We start from the raw sequence: 21,017 nt of genomic DNA on the forward strand, positions 1-21,017 counted from the left end.
CATGAGGGCCCTGCCGGCACCGTGCGTGAGACACAGCGTGGAACATGAGGGCCCTGCCGGCACCGTGCGTGACACAGCGTGGAACAGGAGGGCCCTGCCGGCACCGTGCGTGACACAGCGTGGAACATGAGGGCCCTGCCTGCACCGTGCGTGACAAACAGCGTGGAACATGAGGGCCCTGCCTGCACCGTGCGTGACAAACAGCGTGGAACATGAGGGCCCTGCCTGCACCGTGCGTGAGACACAGCGTGGAACAGGAGGGCCCTGCCTGCACCGTGCGTGACACAGCGTGGAACAGGAGGGCCCTGCCTGCACCGTGCGTGACACAGCGTGGAACAGGAGGGCCCTGCCGGCACCGTGCGTGAGACACAGCGTGGAACATGAGGGCCCTGCCGGCACCGTGCGTGACACAGCGTGGAACAGGAGGGCCCTGCCGGCACCGTGCGTGACACAGCGTGGAACAGGAGGGCCCTGCCTGCACCGTGCGTGACACAGCGTGGAACATGAGGGCCCTGCCGGCACCGTGCGTGACACAGCGTGGAACATGAGGGCCCTGCCGGCACCGTGCGTGACACAGCGTGGAACATGAAGGCCCTGCCTGCACCGTGCGTGACAGCGTGGAACATGAGGGCCCTGCCTGCACCGTGCGTGACACAGCGTGGAACATGAGGACCCTGCCGGCACCGTGCGTGACACAGCGTGGAACATGAGGGCCCTGCCGGCACCGTGCGTGAGACACAGCGTGGAACAGGAGGGCCCTGCCTGCACCGTGCGTGACACAGCGTGGAACAGGAGGGCCCTGCCTGCACCGTGCGTGACACAGCGTGGAACAGGAGGGCCCTGCCTGCACCGTGCGTGAGACACAGCGTGGAACATGAGGGCCCTGCCTGCACTGTGCGTGACACAGCGTGGAACAGGAGGACCCTGCCTGCACCGTGCGTGACACAGCGTGGAACAGGAGGGCCCTGCCTGCACCGTGCGTGACACAGCGTGGAACATGAGGGCCCTGCCTGCACTGTGCGTGACACAGCGTGGAACAGGAGGACCCTGCCTGCACCGTGCGTGACACAGCGTGGAACATGAGGGCCCTGCCTGCACCGTGCGTGACAAACAGCGTGAACATGAGGACCCTGCCTGCACCGTGCGTGAGACACAGCGTGGAACATGAGGGCCCTGCCTGCACCGTGCGTGAGACACAGCGTGGAACATGAGGGCCCTGCCTGCACCGTGCGTGACACAGCGTGGAACAGGAGGACCCTGCCTGCACCGTGCGTGACAAACAGCGTGGAACAGGAGGGCCCTGCCGGCACCGTGCGTGACACAGCGTGGAACAGGAGGGCCCTGCCTGCACCGTGCGTGACAAACAGCGTGGAACAGGAGGGCCCTGCCTGCACCGTGCGTGACAAACAGCGTGGAACAGGAGGGCCCTGCCTGCACCGTGCGTGACAAACAGCGTGGAACAGGAGGGCCCTGCCGGCACCGTGCGTGACACAGCGTGGAACAGGAGGGCCCTGCCTGCACCGTGCGTGACAAACAGCGTGGAACAGGAGGGCCCTGCCTGCACCGTGCGTGACACAGCGTGGAACATGAGGGCCCTGCCGGCACCGTGCGTGACACAGCGTGGAACAGGAGGGCCCTGCCTGCACCGTGCGTGACACAGCGTGGAACATGAGGGCCCTGCCTGCACCGTGCGTGACACAGCGTGGAACATGAGGGCCCTGCCGGCACCGTGCGTGACACAGCGTGGAACAGGAGGGCCCTGCCTGCACCGTGCGTGACACAGCGTGGAACAGGAGGGCCCTGCCTGCACCGTGCGTGAGACACAGCGTGGAACATGAGGGCCCTGCCTGCACCGTGCGTGAGACACAGCGTGGAACAGGAGGGCCCTGCCTGCACCGTGCGTGAGACACAGCGTGGAACATGAAGGCCCTGCCTGCACCGTGCGTGACACAGCGTGGAACATGAGGACCCTGCCTGCACCGTGCGTGACACAGCGTGGAACAGGAGGGCCCTGCCTGCACCGTGCGTGACAAACAGCGTGGAACATGAGGGCCCTGCCGGCACCGTGCGTGACACAGCGTGGAACATGAGGACCCTGCCTGCACCGTGCGTGACAAACAGCGTGGAACATGAGGGCCCTGCCGGCACCGTGCGTGAGACACAGCGTGGAACATGAGGGCCCTGCCGGCACCGTGCGTGACACAGCGTGGAACAGGAGGGCCCTGCCTGCACCGTGTGTGACACAGCGTGGAACATGAGGACCCTGCCTGCACCGTGCGTGACAAACAGCGTGGAACAGGAGGACCCTGCCTGCACCGTGCGTGACACAGCGTGGAACAGGAGGACCCTGCCTGCACCGTGCGTGAGACACAGCGTGGAACAGGAGGGCCCTGCCTGCACTGTGCGTGACACAGCGTGGAACAGGAGGGCCCTGCCTGCACCGTGCGTGACAAACTGCGTGGAACATGAGGGCCCTGCCGGCACCGTGCGTGACACAGCGTGGAACAGGAGGGCCCTGCCTGCACCGTGCGTGAGACACAGCGTGGAACAGGAGGGCCCTGCCGGCACCGTGCGTGACACAGCGTGGAACATGAGGGCCCTGCCTGCACCGTGCGTGAGACACAGCGTGGAACAGGAGGGCCCTGCCGGAACCGTGCGTGACACAGCGTGGAACAGGAGGGCCCTGCCTGCACCGTGCGTGACAAACAGCGTGGAACAGGAGGACCCTGCCTGCACCGTGCGTGACAAACAGCGTGGAACAGGAGGGCCCTGCCTGCACCGTGCGTGAGACACAGCGTGGTACATGAGGGCCCTGCCTGCACCGTGCGTGAGACACAGCGTGGAACATGAGGGCCCTGCCTGCACCGTGCGTGACACAGCGTGGAACAGGAGGGCCCTGCCTGCACCGTGCGTGACACAGCGTGGAACAGGAGGGCCCTGCCTGCACCGTGCGTGAGACACAGCGTGGAACATGAGGGCCCTGCCTGCACCGTGCGTGACAAACAGCGTGGAACATGAGGGCCCTGCCGGCACCGTGCGTGACACAGCGTGGAACAGGAGGGCCCTGCCGGCACCGTGCGTGACACAGCGTGGAACATGAGGGCCCTGCCTGCACTGTGCGTGAGACACAGCGTGGAACATGAGGGCCCTGCCTGCACCGTGCGTGAGACACAGCGTGGAACATGAGGGCCCTGCCGGCACCGTGCGTGACACAGCGTGGAACAGGAGGACCCTGCCTGCACCGTGCGTGAGACACAGCGTGGAACATGAGGGCCCTGCCAGCACCGTGCGTGAGACACAGCGTGGAACATGAGGGCCCTGCCTGCACCGTGCGTGAGACACAGCGTGGAACATGAAGGCCCTGCCTGCACCGTGCGTGAGACACAGCGTGGAACATGAGGACCCTGCCAGCACCGTGCGTGAGACACAGCGTGGAACATGAGGGCCCTGCCGGCACCGTGCGTGACACAGCGTGGAACATGAGGGCCCTGCCTGCACCGTGCGTGAGACACAGCGTGGAACATGAAGGCCCTGCCTGCACCGTGCGTGAGACACAGCGTGGACATGAGGACCCTGCCTGCACCGTGCGTGACACACAGCGTGGAACAGGAGGGCCCTGCCTGCACCGTGTGTGACACAGCGTGGAACATGAGGGCCCTGCCTGCACCGTGCATGACAAACAGCGTGGAACATGAGGGCCCTGCCTGCACCGTGCGTGACACAGCGTGAACATGAGGACCCTGCCTGCACCGTGCGTGACACACAGCGTGGAACAGGAGGGCCCTGCCTGCACCGTGTGTGACACAGCGTGGAACATGAGGGCCCTGCCTGCACCGTGCATGACAAACAGCGTGGAACATGAGGACCCTGCCTGCACCGTGCGTGAGACACAGCGTGGAACAGGAGGGCCCTGCCTGCACCGTGCGTGAGACACAGCGTGGAACATGAGGGCCCTGCCTGCACCGTGCATGACAAACAGCGTGGAACATGAGGACCCTGCCTGCACCGTGCGTGAGACACAGCGTGGAACAGGAGGGCCCTGCCTGCACCGTGCGTGACACAGCGTGAACATGAGGGCCCTGCCTGCACCGTGCGTGAGACACAGCGTGGAACAGGAGGGCCCTGCCTGCACCGTGCGTGACACAGCGTGGAACATGAGGGCCCTGCCTGCACCGTGCGTGACACAGCGTGGAACAGGAGGGCCCTGCCTGCACCGTGCGTGACAAACAGCGTGGAACATGAGGGCCCTGCCTGCACCGTGCGTGAGACACAGCGTGGAACAGGAGGACCCTGCCTGCACTGTGTGTGACACAGCGTGGAACATGAGGACCCTGCCTGCACCGTGCGTGAGACACAGCGTGGAACAGGAGGGCCCTGCCTGCACCGTGCGTGACACAGCGTGGAACAGGAGGACCCTGCCTGCACCGTGCGTGACACACAGCGTGGAACAGGAGGGCCCTGCCTGCACCGTGCGTGACACAGCGTGGAACATGAGGACCCTGCCTGCACCGTGCGTGAGACACAGCGTGGAACAGGAGGACCCTGCCTGCACTGTGTGTGACACAGCGTGGAACATGAGGACCCTGCCTGCACCGTGCGTGACACAGCGTGGAACATGAGGACCCTGCCTGCACCGTGCGTGAGACACAGCGTGGAACAGGAGGACCCTGCCTGCACTGTGTGTGACACAGCGTGGAACATGAAGGCCCTGCCTGCACCGTGCGTGACACAGCGTGGAACAGGAGGACCCTGCCTGCACCGTGCGTGACACACAGCGTGGAACAGGAGGGCCCTGCCTGCACCGTGCGTGAGACACAGCGTGGAACATGAGGGCCCTGCCTGCACCGTGTGTGACACAGCGTGGAACATGAGGGCCCTGCCGGCACCGTGCGTGACAAACAGCGTGGAACATGAGGGCCCTGCCTGCACCGTGCGTGAGACACAGCGTGGAACAGGAGGGCCCTGCCTGCACCGTGCGTGAGACACAGCGTGGAACATGAGGGCCCTGCCTGCACCGTGCGTGAGACACAGCGTGGAACATGAGGGCCCTGCCTGCACCGTGCGTGAGACACAGCGTGGAACATGAGGGCCCTGCCTGCACCGTGCGTGAGACACAGCGTGGAACATGAGGGCCCTGCCGGCACCGTGCGTGAGACACAGCGTGGAACATGAGGGCCCTGCCTGCACCGTGCGTGAGACACAGCGTGGAACAGGAGGGCCCTGCCTGCACTGTGCGTGAGACACAGCGTGGAACATGAGGGCCCTGCCTGCACCGTGCGTGAGACACAGCGTGGAACATGAGGGCCCTGCCTGCACCGTGCGTGAGACACAGCGTGGAACATGAGGGCCCTGCCTGCACCGTGCGTGAGACACAGCGTGGAACATGAGGGCCCTGCCTGCACCGTGCGTGACAAACAGCGTGGAACAGGAGGGCCCTGCCGGCACCGTGCGTGACACAGCGTGGAACAGGAGGACCCTGCCTGCACCGTGCGTGAGACACAGCGTGGAACATGAGGGCCCTGCCTGCACCGTGCGTGACACAGCGTGGAACATGAGGACCCTGCCTGCACCGTGCGTGACACAGCGTGGAACATGAGGGCCCTGCCTGCACCGTGCGTGAGACACAGCGTGGAACATGAGGGCCCTGCCTGCACCGTGCGTGACAGCGTGGAACAGGAGGACCCTGCCTGCACCGTGCGTGACACAGCGTGGAACATGAGGACCCTGCCTGCACCGTGCGTGACACAGCGTGGAACAGGAGGGCCCTGCCTGCACCGTGCGTGAGACACAGCGTGGAACAGGAGGGCCCTGCCTGCACCGTGCGTGACACAGCGTGGAACATGAGGGCCCTGCCTGCACCGTGCGTGACAGCGTGGAACAGGAGGACCCTGCCTGCACCGTGCGTGACAGCGTGGAACAGGAGGACCCTGCCTGCACCGTGCGTGAGACACAGCGTGGAACATGAGGGCCCTGCCTGCACCGTGCGTGACAGCGTGGAACAGGAGGACCCTGCCTGCACCGTGCGTGACAGCGTGGAACAGGAGGACCCTGCCGGCACCGTGCGTGAAACAGCGTGGAACAGGAGGACCCTGCCGGCACCGTGTGTGACACAGCGTGGAACATGAGGACCCTGCCTGCACCGTGCGTGAGACACAGCGTGGAACAGGAGGGCCCTGCCTGCACCGTGCGTGAGACACAGCGTGGAACAGGAGGGCCCTGCCTGCACCGTGCGTGACACAGCGTGGAACATGAGGGCCCTGCCGGCACCGTGCGTGACACAGCGTGGAACATGAAGGCCCTGCCGGCACCGTGCGTGACACAGCGTGGAACATGAGGGCCCTGCCTGCACCGTGCGTGACACAGCGTGGAACATGAAGGCCCTGCCGGCACCGTGCGTGACACAGCGTGGAACATGAAGGCCCTGCCTGCACCATGCGTGAGACACAGCGTGGAACATGAGGGCCCTGCCTGCACCGTGCGTGAGACACAGCGTGGAACATGAGGGCCCTGCCTGCACCGTGCGTGAGACACAGTGTGGAACATGAGGGCCCTGCCTGCACCGTGCGTGACACAGCGTGGAACAGGAGGGCCCTGCCTGCACCGTGCGTGACACAGCGTGGAACAGGAGGGCCCTGCCTGCACCGTGCGTGAAACAGCGTGGAACAGGAGGACCCTGCCTGCACCGTGCGTGAGACACAGCGTGAACATGAGGGCCCTGCCTGCACCGTGCGTGAGACACAGCGTGGAACATGAGGGCCCAGCCTGCACCGTGCGTGACACAGCGTGGACATGAGGGCCCTGCCTGCACCGTGCGTGAGACACAGCGTGGAACAGGAGGGCCCTGCCTGCACCGTGCGTGAGACACAGCGTGGAACATGAGGGCCCAGCCTGCACCGTGCGTGACACAGCGTGGACATGAGGGCCCTGCCTGCACCGTGCGTGAGACACAGCGTGGAACAGGAGGGCCCTGCCTGCACCGTGCGTGAGACACAGCGTGGAACATGAGGACCCTGCCTGCACCGTGCGTGAGACACAGCGTGGAACAGGAGGGCCCTGCCTGCACCGTGCGTGAGACACAGCGTGGAACATGAGGGCCCTGCCGGCACCGTGCGTGACAAACAGCGTGGAACAGGAGGGCCCTGCCGGCACCGTGCGTGAGACACAGCGTGGAACATGAGGACCCTGCCTGCACCGTGCGTGAGACACAGCGTGGAACATGAGGACCCTGCCTGCACCGTGCGTGACACAGCGTGGAACAGGAGGGCCCTGCCTGCACCGTGCGTGACACAGCGTGGAACATGAGGACCCTGCCTGCACCGTGCGTGACACAGCGTGGAACATGAAGGCCCTGCCTGCACCGTGCGTGAGACACAGCGTGGAACATGAGGGCCCTGCCTGCACCGTGCGTGACACAGCGTGGAACATGAGGGCCCTGCCGGCACCGTGCGTGACACAGCGTGGACATGAGGGCCCTGCCTGCACCGTGCGTGACACAGCGTGGAACATGAGGACCCTGCCTGCACCGTGCGTGACACAGCGTGGAACATGAGGACCCTGCCGGCACCGTGCGTGACACAGCGTGGAACAGGAGGGCCCTGCCTGCACCGTGCGTGACACAGCGTGGAACAGGAGGGCCCTGCCTGCACCGTGCGTGAGACACAGCGTGGAACATGAGGGCCCTGCCTGCACCGTGCGTGACAAACAGCGTGGAACAGGAGGGCCCTGCCTGCACCGTGCGTGAGACACAGCGTGGAACATGAGGGCCCTGCCTGCACCGTGCGTGACAAACAGCGTGGAACAGGAGGGCCCTGCCTGCACCGTGCGTGACACAGCGTGGAACATGAGGACCCTGCCTGCACCGTGCGTGACACAGCGTGGAACATGAGGACCCTGCCTGCACCGTGCGTGACACAGCGTGGAACATGAGGACCCTGCCTGCACCGTGCGTGAGACACAGCGTGGAACATGAGGGCCCTGCCTGCACCGTGCGTGACACAGCGTGGAACAGGAGGGCCCTGCCGGCACCGTGCGTGACACAGCGTGGAACAGGAGGGCCCTGCCTGCACCGTGCGTGACAAACAGCGTGGAACAGGAGGGCCCTGCCTGCACCGTGCGTGAGACACAGCGTGGAACATGAGGGCCCTGCCTGCACCGTGCGTGACAAACAGCGTGGAACAGGAGGGCCCTGCCTGCACCGTGCGTGAGACACAGCGTGGACATGAGGGCCCTGCCTGCACCGTGCGTGAGACACAGCGTGGAACAGGAGGGCCCTGCCGGCACCGTGCGTGACACAGCGTGGAACAGGAGGGCCCTGCCTGCACCGTGCGTGACACAGCGTGGAACAGGAGGGCCCTGCCGGCACCGTGCGTGAGACACAGCGTGGAACATGAGGGCCCTGCCTGCACCGTGCGTGAGACACAGCGTGGAACATGAGGGCCCTGCCTGCACCGTGCGTGACAAACAGCGTGGACATGAGGGCCCTGCCTGCACCGTGCGTGAGACACAGCGTGGAACAGGAGGGCCCTGCCTGCACCGTGCGTGACAAACAGCGTGGACATGAGGGCCCTGCCTGCACCGTGCGTGACAAACAGCGTGGAACATGAGGGCCCTGCCTGCACCGTGCGTGAGACACAGCGTGGAACATGAGGGCCCTGCCTGCACTGTGCGTGACAAACAGCGTGGAACAGGAGGGCCCTGCCTGCACCGTGCGTGAGACACAGCGTGGACATGAGGGACTTTCATTAGGAAAAGTGGACAGAGGCTGCAAAAATAAATAAATAAAAGAAAGAATGGTCCCAATCACAGCCGATATATACTGTACACCCAAATATTTCCATTATCAGCGGCATTTTAACGGTGAGAGATTTTTTTTTTTTAAATAGATGCCCCCAATATAACCTCAGAGCGTGCAGTATTTATTCTATTACATGCCGTGTCTGGTAGGGTGCTATTTTTATTAAAGAATTAAAGTAGGGGGTCTCCGGGGTGGAACTGCGTTAATTTGAGCTGCGGGACCCCCTGCTTCCAGAGTTACTTACTTGCGTAAGGCGCGCCAGTATCTTTGTGAAGTTTAAATGTCCAGGTCACGCTGGCCAATAGGATGCAGCCCCAGGTGTCGTCACGGCTTCCTATTGGCCCGCATAACATGGGACATTTAAAGTAAGTCGCCATTATGTTAGCCACACTGTTTCTCTGACTGCAGAGACACGGCACCCCCTGCGGACGTAAGTATCTCTGGAAACAGGGGTCCCCAGAGCCGAAATAAAACGCAGATCAGCCCCAGAGACCTTGCTTCAATTCTGCAATTACATTTTTTTTTTTTAAATAATTTAAAAAACGCAATGTAGCCGGTTTGCGGCTTTAAAACACTATTTATCCAATATTTAAAAAAAAAAAAAAATTAAAATCAACGTAACAGTGCAGTTGGTTTCCTATAAAGCAGCAAAAGCGTATATGTTTTTAATTAAATAAATCAGTTCTCTAGTATTAAATACTTACTGTATTTTTTTATTTTTTATTATTCAACTCTTAATGCCATTTTAAATGAGTTTTAAAGCATCCTGTGATTCCTATAGCAGGTTTAGCCACCTCCCCAGCAGTGCGAGATCTGCGTAACATTTTCCTGTTTGGGATCATTTGTTGCCAATGTTCCCAGCAGTTTCAAATGTAAACTGGAGCAATAAGTAATGTTACCGTTGTAATATAAGGATACATTGCAGCTGCTGAGTTACACTGACTGAAACAGACATTATATTAGGCACACAATCAGGATTTTGACAGAATATAACAGGAGCAGCAAACGATGGCCAGTTTAGGTAACATTGTCACACGCTTCACATATAAAAATAAAAAAAACAGGGCGGGGAATGTAGAATTGCGGGTTTAAGAAATGCTGAAAGCGGAGATTTGGCAGTTTCTGGTAGCTGCAATAATGCAGAGCAGCGCATTGCTGCTCCCTCTGGCAGCCAAGAGGTTAAGTGAGCGCGAGAAAATGCTTAAAATCGGAAATATGTCAGCCAAACCAGATTACACGCCCGAATGATCGCCCAAGCTGGCAGGGACGGGAAATGCCCGCTCAGGTAAGCTGCTAGTTACAATATACCAAAACAGTCACATGCTGCGACGAGGGGAGGGGGTTACCCAGAATCCAACGGGTTATCGGCTGCCTCTCGTGACGAAGGCCTCTGACAGGTAAAGGGGGCTCATGGAATATTAACCGCTTCAGTCCCACCTATGAATAAGCTGAACGAAGGCCAGCAATACATTCCCAATCAGGGGCTGCCAACAGGTCAGAGAATCCCTGCTTCAGCACAGGTGGCTCAGTCAACAACTGCACCACACCTGTGCTGAAGCAGGGATATCCTGAAAACCTGACCCGTTGGTGGCCCTCGAGGACTGCAGTTGGCCCCCGTGGTGTAATCGTTCTAACACCAGCTCATGTAAGCATCGGTGTGCTTCTGGGCAGTGTATAACGCACCAATGGCCTTATTTACCCAGCAGCCTCTTGCAGCAGGACACCTTCCAGCACGGTCAAATCAATAGGTCGTAAGGAGTCGTGGCAGAAGCCTGCTTAGTAAACATGGGACTGTTTACTGGCGTCGGCCAATACCAGCAGGAGTATTTAGGGCAGAGTTAGCAGACAATTTAATGAGATATATTAATATTTGCGTTGTGGTCCAACAATTTCCTCTCATGGCCACAGACATCTAATATATATATATGAGGACTGGAGTTGAGCACCCCTGCACTAAGGCAGTAAAGCTCCCTCTGGCTTAAAAACCCCAACTAATATTTCAGACGAACGCCAAGAGAAAGAACGGAATATCTGACACATACATTTCCAAAGATTGCTATAGAGGCCCATGAGGCAGTGTGACATTTACACTATCACATTAACATATGCAAAATACTCCACACAAAATAAAAAGAAACATACTATTTTACTTGGAAGCAGTTATCCTGGACACGTGATGTTACGTTCAGAGCCCGAATTGCACTAGGGGTCAACGCGGCTTCCGCCCCTTCTAGAACAACGCCCCTTCTAGAACAACACAGACCTGTCGTATTGCCCACGTAATGCAGCGCTGTGAAAATGACGGCTTTGTTCTGATCCAGAAGAAGCATGAGGGAAAAATCATTATCAACGAGCTTCACAGTCTGTGTGAAAGCTTCACTGTCACAAACATCACACATGCTACACAGCATATAGGAGTATGTCAATTACTTATTAATGCGTCATGTATAACCGCTATAATCTACACTGTAGCATTTTATGGTGCAGCCTTGCTTCAGCCGCTGGACCGGCCCACGACACTTGTAAACCACAAATCCCCCAAAAAAGGATTACACAGAACCAAAGGCCTTTAAAAGCCCCGTCCACTGACCTCAGAACAACTTTCTTCAAGTGTCTCTCCCTCATTCGTCTGCATGGGAAAGAAAAAGGTGTGCAAAATGGTGCAGAATCACACACAGGTACTGTCTGCAAGAGAAGACGGAGGAGGAAAGAGAAGCCGGGTTACTCGCAGTGGCAACAAGAACGAGGAGAAAGCAGAGTCGGCTGTTGAACGAGAAGTCTGCCGGCCAGATCGCCAACCCGCCTCCGCCATTTTAAAAATGTCATCAGGTCTGAGAACACCCCGTTGGCCCAAATACATCCCACCCCATTTTCCAGAAGCCGGGCAGCAGATATTAAGCTTTGGCAGCATAAAGGGATTTGAAATTTAATGGGGAGGGGTGTTGATGAGCGATCCTACCTTTCACCAGCTCCGAGTGTGATTAAAGCCAGCAAGGTGGCAAATCCGGGGTACAGTCAGCGCACAAAGCAAGAGACAAAAGCCCTGGGGGGGAGGAAAAAAACACAAACACAACGGCTAAGCAATTGTACAACAATCATGTGCCTGACCTGGCAGAATGTATTCTTACGGCAGCAGAAAAACCTACATACGAACTACCCAGAATGCACTGCAAAGAGGGTAAGAATGGTGGGACATGCACTCTAGAAAGTGGTATAATGAACAAATCTAAATATGAACGTAAAGAGGTGGAGGCTTCTGTACCAAAAAACTCTTCCCCTCACTGCAGCACATCTAACAACCATCCAGTACCCCCCCCCCCCATTCCCCAGCTCCACCAACCCCCCTCATTCCCCAGCTCCACCAACCCCCCAGCTCCACCAACCCCCCTCATCCCCAAGCTCCACCAACCCCCCTCATTCCCCAGCTCGACCAACTCCCCTCATTCCCCAGCTCCACCAACCCCCCTCATTCCCCAGCTCCACCAACCCCCCTCATCTCCAAGCTCCACCAACTCCCCTCATTCCCCAGCTCCACCAACCCCCCTCTTTCCCCAGCTCCACCAACCCCCCTCTTTCCCCAGCTCCACCAACCCCCCTCTTTCCCCAGCTGCACCAACCCACCTCATCCCCCAGCTCCACCAACCCCCCTCATTCCCCAGCTCCACCAACACCCCTCATTCCCCAGCTCCACCAACACCCCTCATTCCCCAGCTCCACCAACACCCCTCATTCCCCAGCTCCACCAACCCCCTCATTCCCCAGCTCCACCAACCCCCCTCATTCCCCAGCTCCACCAACACCCCTCATTCCCCAGCTCCACCAACCCCCTCATTCCCCAGCTCCACCAACCCCCCTCATTCCCCAGCTCCACCAACACCCCTCATTCCCCAGCTCCACCAACTCCCCTCATCCCCCAGCTCCACCAACCCCCCTCATTCCCCAGCTCCACCAACACCTCATTCCCCAGCTCCACCAACACCCCTCATTCCCCAGCTCCACCAACACCCCTCATTCCCCAGCTCCACCAACCCCCCTCATTCCCCAGCTCCACCAACCCCCCTCATTCCCCAGCTCCACCAACACCCCTCATTCCCCAGCTCCACCAACCCCCCTCATTCCCCAGCTCCACCAACCCCCCTCATTCCCCAGCTCCACCAACCCCCTCATTCCCCAGCTCCACCAACCCCCCTCATTCCCCAGCTCCACCAACCCCCCTCATTCCCCAGCGCTACCAACTCCCCTCATTCCCCAGCTCCACCAACACCCCTCATCCCCCAGCTCCACCAACACCCCTCAACCCAATACACTCCACCAGCACCCCTAGCTCCACCAACCTCCCTCATCCCCCCCCAATACCCTCAGCACCAACCTCCCTCATCCCCCCAAAACCCTCAGCACCAACCTCCCTCATTCCCCAGCTCGACCAACTCCCCTCATTCCCCAGCTCCACCAACCCCCCTCATTCCCCAGCTCCACCAACCCCCCTCATCTCCAAGCTCCACCAACCCCCCTTTCCCCAGCTCCACCAACCCCCCTCTTTCCCCAGCTGCACCAACCCACCTCATCCCCCAGCTCCACCAACCCCCCTCATTCCCCAGCTCCACCAACACCCCTCATTCCCCAGCTCCACCAACACCCCTCATTCCCCAGCTCCACCAACACCCCTCATTCCCCAGCTCCACCAACCCCCTCATTCCCCAGCTCCACCAACCCCCTCATTCCCCAGCTCCACCAACCCCCCTCATTCCCCAGCTCCACCAACCCCCCTCATTCCCCAGCTCCACCAACACCCCTCATTCCCCAGCTCCACCAACTCCCCTCATCCCCCAGCTCCACCAACTCCCCTCATCCCCCAGCTCCACCAACCCCCCTCATTCCCCAGCTCCACCAACACCTCATTCCCCAGCTCCACCAACACCCCTCATTCCCCAGCTCCACCAACACCCCTCATTCCCCAGCTCCACCAACCCCCCTCATTCCCCAGCTCCACCAACCCCCCTCATTCCCCAGCTCCACCAACACCCCTCATTCCCCAGCTCCACCAACCCCCCTCATTCCCCAGCTCCACCAACCCCCCTCATTCCCCAGCTCCACCAACCCCCCTCATTCCCCAGCTCCACCAACCCCCCTCATTCCCCAGCTCCACCAACACCCCTCATTCCCCAGCTCCACCGACCCCCCTCATCCCCCAGCTCCACCAACCCCCTCATCCCCCAGCTCCCTCATCCCCCAGCTCCACCAACCCCCTCATCCCCCAGCTCCACCAACCCCCTCATTCCCCAGCTCCACCAACACCTCATTCCCCAGCTCCACCAACACCCCTCATTCCCCAGCTCCACCAACCCCCCTCATTCCCCAGCTCCACCAACCCCCCTCATCCCCCAGCTCCACCAACTCCCCTCCTTCCCCAGCTCCACCAACACCCCTCATTCCCCAGCTCCACCAACACCCCTCATTCCCCAGCTCCACCAACACCCCTCATTCCCCAGCTCCACCAACCCCCCTCATTCCCCAGCTCCACCAACCCCCCTCATTCCCCAGCTCCACCAACTCCCCTCATCCCCCAGCTCCACCAACCCCCCTCACCCCCCAGCTCCACCAACCCCCCTCATTCCCCAGCTCCACCAACCCCTCATTCCCCAGCTCCACCAACTCCCCTCATCCCCCAGCTCCACCAACCCCCCTCATCCCCCAGCTCCACCAACCCCCCTCATTCCCCAGCTCCACCAACCCCCCTCATTCCCCAGCTCCACCAACACCTCATTTCCCAGCTCCACCAACCCCCCTCATTCACCAGCTATACCAACCCCCTCATTCCCCAGCTCCACCAACTCCCCTCCTTCCCCAGCTCCACCGACCCCCTCATTCCCCAGCTCCAACCCCCCTCATTCCCCAGCTCCACCAACCCCCCTCATTCCCCAGCTCCACCAACCCCCTCATCCCCCAGCTCCACCAACCCCCCTTTCCCCAGCTGCACCAACCCACCTCATACCCCAGCTGCACCAACCCACCTCATCCCCCAGCTCCACCAACCCCCTCATTCCCCAGCTCCACCAACTCCCCTCATCCCCCAGCTCCACCAACACCTCATTCCCCAGCTCCACCAACCCCCCTCAACCCCCCAATACACTCCACCAGCACCCCTAGTTCCTCCAACCTCCCTCATCCCCCCAATACCCTCAGCACCAACCTCCCTCATCCCCCCGAAACCCTCAACACCAACCTCCCTCATTCCCCAGCTCCACCAACTCCCCTCATCCCCCAGCTCCACCAACCCCCTCATTCCCCAGCTCCACCAACTCCCTCATTCCCCAGCTCCACCAACTCCCCTCATCCCCCAGCTCCACCAACCCCCTCATTCCCCAGCTCCACCAACTCCCCTCATCCCCCCAATACACTCCACCAGCACCCCTAGTTCCACCAACCTCCCTCATCCCCCCAATACCCTCAGCACCAACCTCCCTCATCCCCCCAAAACCCTCAACACCAACCTCCCTCATTCCCCAGCTCCACCAACACCTCATTCCCCAGCTCCACCAACCCCCCTCAACCCCCCAATACACTCCACCAGCACCCCTAGTTCCACCAACCTCCCTCATCCCCCCAATACCCTCAGCACCAACCTCCCTCATCCCCCCAAAACCCTCAACACCAACCTCCCTCATTCCCCAGCTCCACCAACCCCCCTCATTCCCCAGCTCCACCAACCCCCTCATTCCCCAGCTCCACCAACCCCCCTCATTCCCCAGCTCCACCAACCCCCCTCATTCCCCAGCGCTACCAACTCCCCTCATTCCCCAGCTCCACCAACACCCCTCATCCCCCAGCTCCACCAACACCCCTCAACCCAATACACTCCACCAGCACCCCTAGCTCCACCAACCTCCCTCATCCCCCCCCAATACCCTCAGCACCAACCTCCCTCATCCCCCCAAAACCCTCAGCACCAACCTCCCTCATTCCCCAGCTCCACCAACCCCCCTCATTCCCCAGCTCCACCAACCCCCTCAACCCCCCAATACACTCCACCAACCCCCCCTTATCCCCCCCAAAACCCTCAGCACCAACCTCCCTCATCCCAATACCCTCAGCACCAACCTCCCTCATCCCCCCCAATACCCTCAGCACCAACCTCCCTCATCCCCCCCCAATACCCTCAGCACCAACCTCCCTCATCCCCCCCAATACCCTCAGCACCAACCTCCCTCATCCCCCCCAATACCCTCAGCACCAACCTCCCTCATCCCCCCAATACCCTCAGCACCAACCTCCCTCATCCCCCCAATACCCTCAGCACCAACCTCCCTCATCCCCCCCAATACCCTCAGCACCAACCTCCCTCATCCCCCCCAATACCCTCAGCACCAACCTCCCTCATCCCCCCAATACCCTCAGCACCAACCTCCCTCATCCCCCCCAATACCCTCAGCACCAGCCCCCCTCATCCCCCAATACCCTCAGCACCAACCTCCCTCATCCCCCAATACCCTCAGCACCAGCCCCCCTCATCCCCCAATACCCTCAGCACCAGCTCCCCTCATCCCCAATACCCTCAGCACCAGCACCTCTCATCCCCCCAGCACCAGCCCCTCACCCCCCCAATACCCTCTACAGCACCAACCTCCCTCATCCCCTCAGCACCACCAACCTCCCTCATCCCCCCACTCCACCAACCTCCCTAATCCCCCCCACTCCACCAACCTCCCTCATCCCCCCCACTCCACCAACCTCCCTCATCCCCCCACTCCACCAACCTCCCTCACTTCCCCCACTCCACCAACCTCCCTCATCCCCCCAATATCCTCAGCACCACCAACCTCCCTCATCCCCCCCAATACCCTCAGCACCACCAACCTCCCTCATCCCCCCCAATACCCTCAGCACCACCAACCTCCCTCATCCCCCCCAATACCCTCAGCACCACCAACCTCCCTCATCCCAAGAATACCCTCAGCACCACCAACCTCCCTCATCCCCCCCAATACCCTCAGCACCACCAACCTCCCTCACCCCCCCAATACCCTCAGCGCCATCAACCTCCCTCATCCCCCCCACTCCATCAACCTCCCTCATCCCCCCCACTCCATCAACCTCCCTCATCCCCCCCACTCCACCAACCTCCCTCATCCCCCCCACTCCACCAACCTCCCTCATCCCCCCCACTCCACCAACCTCCCTCATCCCCCCCACTCCACCAACCTCCCTCATCCCCCCCCACTCCACCAACCTCCCTCATCCCCCCCACTCCACCAACCTCCCTCATCGCCCACTCCACAAACCTCCCTCATCCCCCACTCCACCAACCTCCCTCATCCCCCCATACCCTCAGCACCACCAACCTCCCTCATCCCCCCCATACCCACAGCACAACCAACCTCATCCCCCCCATACCCATAGCACCACCAACCTCCCTCATCCCCCCCCAATACCCTCAGCACCACCAACCTCCCTCATCCCCCTCAATACCCTCAGCACCATCAACCTCCCTCATCCCCCCCAATACCCTCAGCACCACCAACCTCCCTCATCCCCCCAATACCCTCAGCACCACCAACCTCCCTCATCGCCCAATACCCTCAGCACCACCAAACTCCCTCATCCCCCCCAATACCCTCAGCACCACCAACCTCCCTCATCCCCCCCAATACCCACAGCACCACCAACCTCCCTCATCCCCCCCAATACCCTCAGCACCACCAACCTCCATCATGCCTCCCAATACCCTCAGCACCACCAACCTCCCTCATCCCCCCAATACCCTCAGCACCACCAACCTCCCTCATCCCCCCAATACCCTCAGCACCACCAACCTCCCTCATCCCCCCAATACCCTCAGCACCACCAACCTCCCTCATCCCCCCAATACCCTCAGCACCACCAACCTCCCTCATCCCCCCAATACCCTCAGCACCACCAACCTCCCTCATCCCCCCAATACCCTCAGCACCACCAACCTCCATCATCCCCCCAATACCCTCAGCACCACCAACCTCCCTCATCCCCCCAATACCCTCAGCACCACCAACCTCCCTCATCCCCCCAATACCCTCAGCACCACCAACCTCCCTCATCCCCCCCAATACCCTCAGCACCACCAACCTCCCTCATCCCCCCCAATACCCTCAGCACCACCAACCTCCCTCATCCCCCCAATACCCTCAGCACCACCAACCTCCCTCATCCCCCCAATACCCTCAGCACCAACCTCCCTCATCCCCCCAATACCCTCAGCACCGACTTCCCTCATCCCCCAATACCCTCAGCACCAGCCCCCCTCATCCCCCAATACCCTCAGCACCAGCCCCCCTCATCCCCCAATACCCTCAGCACCAGCCCCCCTCATCCTCCAATACCCTCAGCACCCTTCATCCCCCCAGCACCAGCCCCCTTGTCCACCCAACTCCACAAACCTCCCTCACCCCCCAATACCCTCAGCACCAACCTCCCTCACCCCCCAATACCCTCTACTCCACCAACACCCCTTATCCCCACAATACCCTCAGCACCAACCCCCCTTATCCCCCCCAATACCCTCAGAAGCAACCCCCTCATCCCCCCAATACCCTCAGAAGCAACCCCCCAATACCCTCAGAAGTAACCCCCCTCATCCCCCCACAACCCTCAGCACCACCAACTCCCCTCATCCCCCCCAATTCCCTTCAGCACCAACAACCCCCCTCATCTACACCAACTCCCCTCATATCCACCAATCTCCTCGCCCACAGTTGCACCAACCCACTCTGCACCCACCCACTCCAGCTCTCCAGGCACCCCCCCCCCCCCAAATATGAACGTAAAGGAGGTGGAGGCTTCTAGCCCCCAAACTCTCCACCTCACTGCAGCGCATCCCACACCCACCCAGCACCGCGGGATACATGGGGGGAGGGGGCGCGGGATACATGGGAGGAAAGGGCACGGGGTACATGGGGGGAGGAGAGGGCGCGGGGTACATGGGGGGAGGAGAGGGCGCGGGATACAGGGGGGCGGGGGATACAACAGGACCACACTCGGGGGACAGACGCCCGCAGATACAAGATATACACAGAGGGGGCCACAGAGCTTGCAGTCTAAATAAAGGGAGGGGGTGCATGGGTGCCCTGCCCCCTCACAACCCCCCTGCGCTCTCCCTCCCGGCAGGCCTGGGCCTCCCCCAGTATACCGCACCTCCACCAGCACCGCGCTCCCCCGCCTGACTGCAGCACCACAACCCGCCTCGCCCTCCGGCAGCAACAACACGGGCCGGCGCAGCCACGCCCACTCACACCCCCCATTGGATGAAAGCTCAGACTGGCGAGGCGTTGATTGGTCGGCGGCCGCTGTCACTTAACAAAGACCGCCCCTTTCTCCCCCTCCCCACCCAGGCCAGGGTTGGTCTAACGGGGAGGAGTCACTCCCTCACTGCGCGCTGCTGGTCGCTGTGTGGGCGGGCGACGTGGGACGTTCGGCGCCCTGCGTCTCAAGCCTCGCTTTGGAGTGTTGCTGCGGGAATTTCGTCACCGCAGGATGGTTTAGCGTTGCCACAGCGAGGCTTGTTTGCGTCATCGCAACAGTGACCCTTTCACTGCCGTGCCACAGTCCTTAAAGGGGCAGCCACTGCCCCTTTAAGGACTGTATTCGAATTTAATAATTTATTATATCCTCAATAAATATTTAGATATATATTAATATTTATTTATGTGTATATCATCAACATCTTTAGCCCGTGTCGATCCCCTGCGGGGTTGCCACCACTCTGGGTTTGACCCGGAGACTACGGGATTTGGTCACGTATCTCCGGGCTATGGGTTTACCTTGCTAATCTCTGTGTAGCGATGGCGTCTCCCGGCATCCTCCGGCATCTCCCCCTGCAACTCCCATCAATATGGCTGCGTGGTGTCAAGTGACGCCGCGTTGCCATGACGAAGTGACATCACATGGCGAATCGGCACCCTAAGGCATCCCATTGTCATGGCAACTTGATGCCTCGTGACATCACATAGCGTCCCGTTGTCACCAGGGTTGTCACCTTCCGGAGAAAATCTAAACAAAAAAATTCCCTTACTTGGCGGTGTGCTGCAGCAGCGTCTCCCGACATCCTGCTGCAACTATCCCTCCAACTGCAGTGAACATGGTTGTGCGGCGTCAAATGACGCCGCATTGCCATGGCAACGGGAAGCTACGTGACGTCATGATGCCACGTAGTGTCCCGTTGTCATGGCTGTGTGGCGTCATATGACACCACGCAGCCATGTTCACTGCAGTTGGAGGGGGAATTGCAGAAGAATACCGGAGAGTGCCAGAGACGCCACCGCAGAACGCCGCCACCCGGAGATTGACGGGCTAATCCCGGAGGTATGTACACGAAACCCGGAGTCTCATTTGACGCCACACAGCCATGTTGATGGGAGTTGCAGGGGAGATGCCGGGAGGATGCCAGAGGATGCCGGGAGATGCCGCCGGTCAGAGATAACATTTTTTGCATTTATCTCTGTTAGCCTTCAATAGAAGGTGGAAACCCTGCTGCTGGATAAAGGGTTGCCAGGTGCCCAGTATTGAACTGGACTGTCTTGTGTTTGGACACTCTGTCCTGTAAAAAATGTATATGTGTATTACCTCTCTGGACATAGTGGCCTGACCGGCTTAGGGGGCCGCAGGATTTCCCTGAACTGGGAGAGAGCAGGGCTGTTGCTAGGGGGCTGGGTCGCTTCCTTCATCCCTATTGGCTTCTGCTGGGTAATGTAGCCATCAGGAGGAAGTGTTAGGAGCCGGGGTGGGGCCAAACAGAGGAGGAAACAGCATGGAGCGGAGAGAGGTGTGTGTCTTGAACGTGTTGCGCCTTTCACTATTGTGTCCAGTATTTTTGGAGGAGCCACCTGGCCACCCTATGAAGGCCTCCCCAATGGTCTTCCAGGTACTGCAGTTACAAGCCTCTCTTCTCCACGTTGTTCCAACAAATTCCCTGGTTCAATCTTTCCATCTTACTTTTGGTCGTCGTATTTTAATCTCTCTTGGAATCCAGTCGGGTACCATCCTTGTCCAACAATGCTCATTTCTTCTTGCCATATAACCGGCCCACCACCATTTTTATTTCTTCGCCCATGTAATGATGTCACAGACGTCTGTTTCTTTTCAAACTCATTCGTTCTTTTTCCTGGCTCTCTGGCTAATACCCAGCATGCATCTCTCCATACTTCTTTAATATAGAAATATATAGATCAGGCCTGCACAACACGCGGCCCATGGG

The 21,017-nt window shown here is 60.2% G+C and overlaps 1 protein-coding gene across 1 annotated transcript in view; it reads right to left on the reverse strand.

Moving 5' to 3' along the window:
• TNRC6B (trinucleotide repeat containing adaptor 6B) overlaps positions 1-19,052 on the reverse strand; it is a 111,078-nt gene extending 92,026 nt beyond the window's left edge. Inside the window, 3 exon segments of the mRNA XM_075575048.1 lie at positions 11,385-11,479; positions 11,754-11,837; positions 18,959-19,052. Coding sequence (XP_075431163.1) covers positions 11,385-11,419 — 35 coding nt within the window. The 5' untranslated portion in view covers positions 11,420-11,479; positions 11,754-11,837; positions 18,959-19,052.
• Positions 19,053-21,017: the final 1,965 nt, after the last annotated feature.

This window comes from Ascaphus truei, chromosome 17 (genome assembly GCF_040206685.1).
Source record: "Ascaphus truei isolate aAscTru1 chromosome 17, aAscTru1.hap1, whole genome shotgun sequence".
Lineage (NCBI taxonomy): Eukaryota > Metazoa > Chordata > Amphibia > Anura > Ascaphidae > Ascaphus > Ascaphus truei.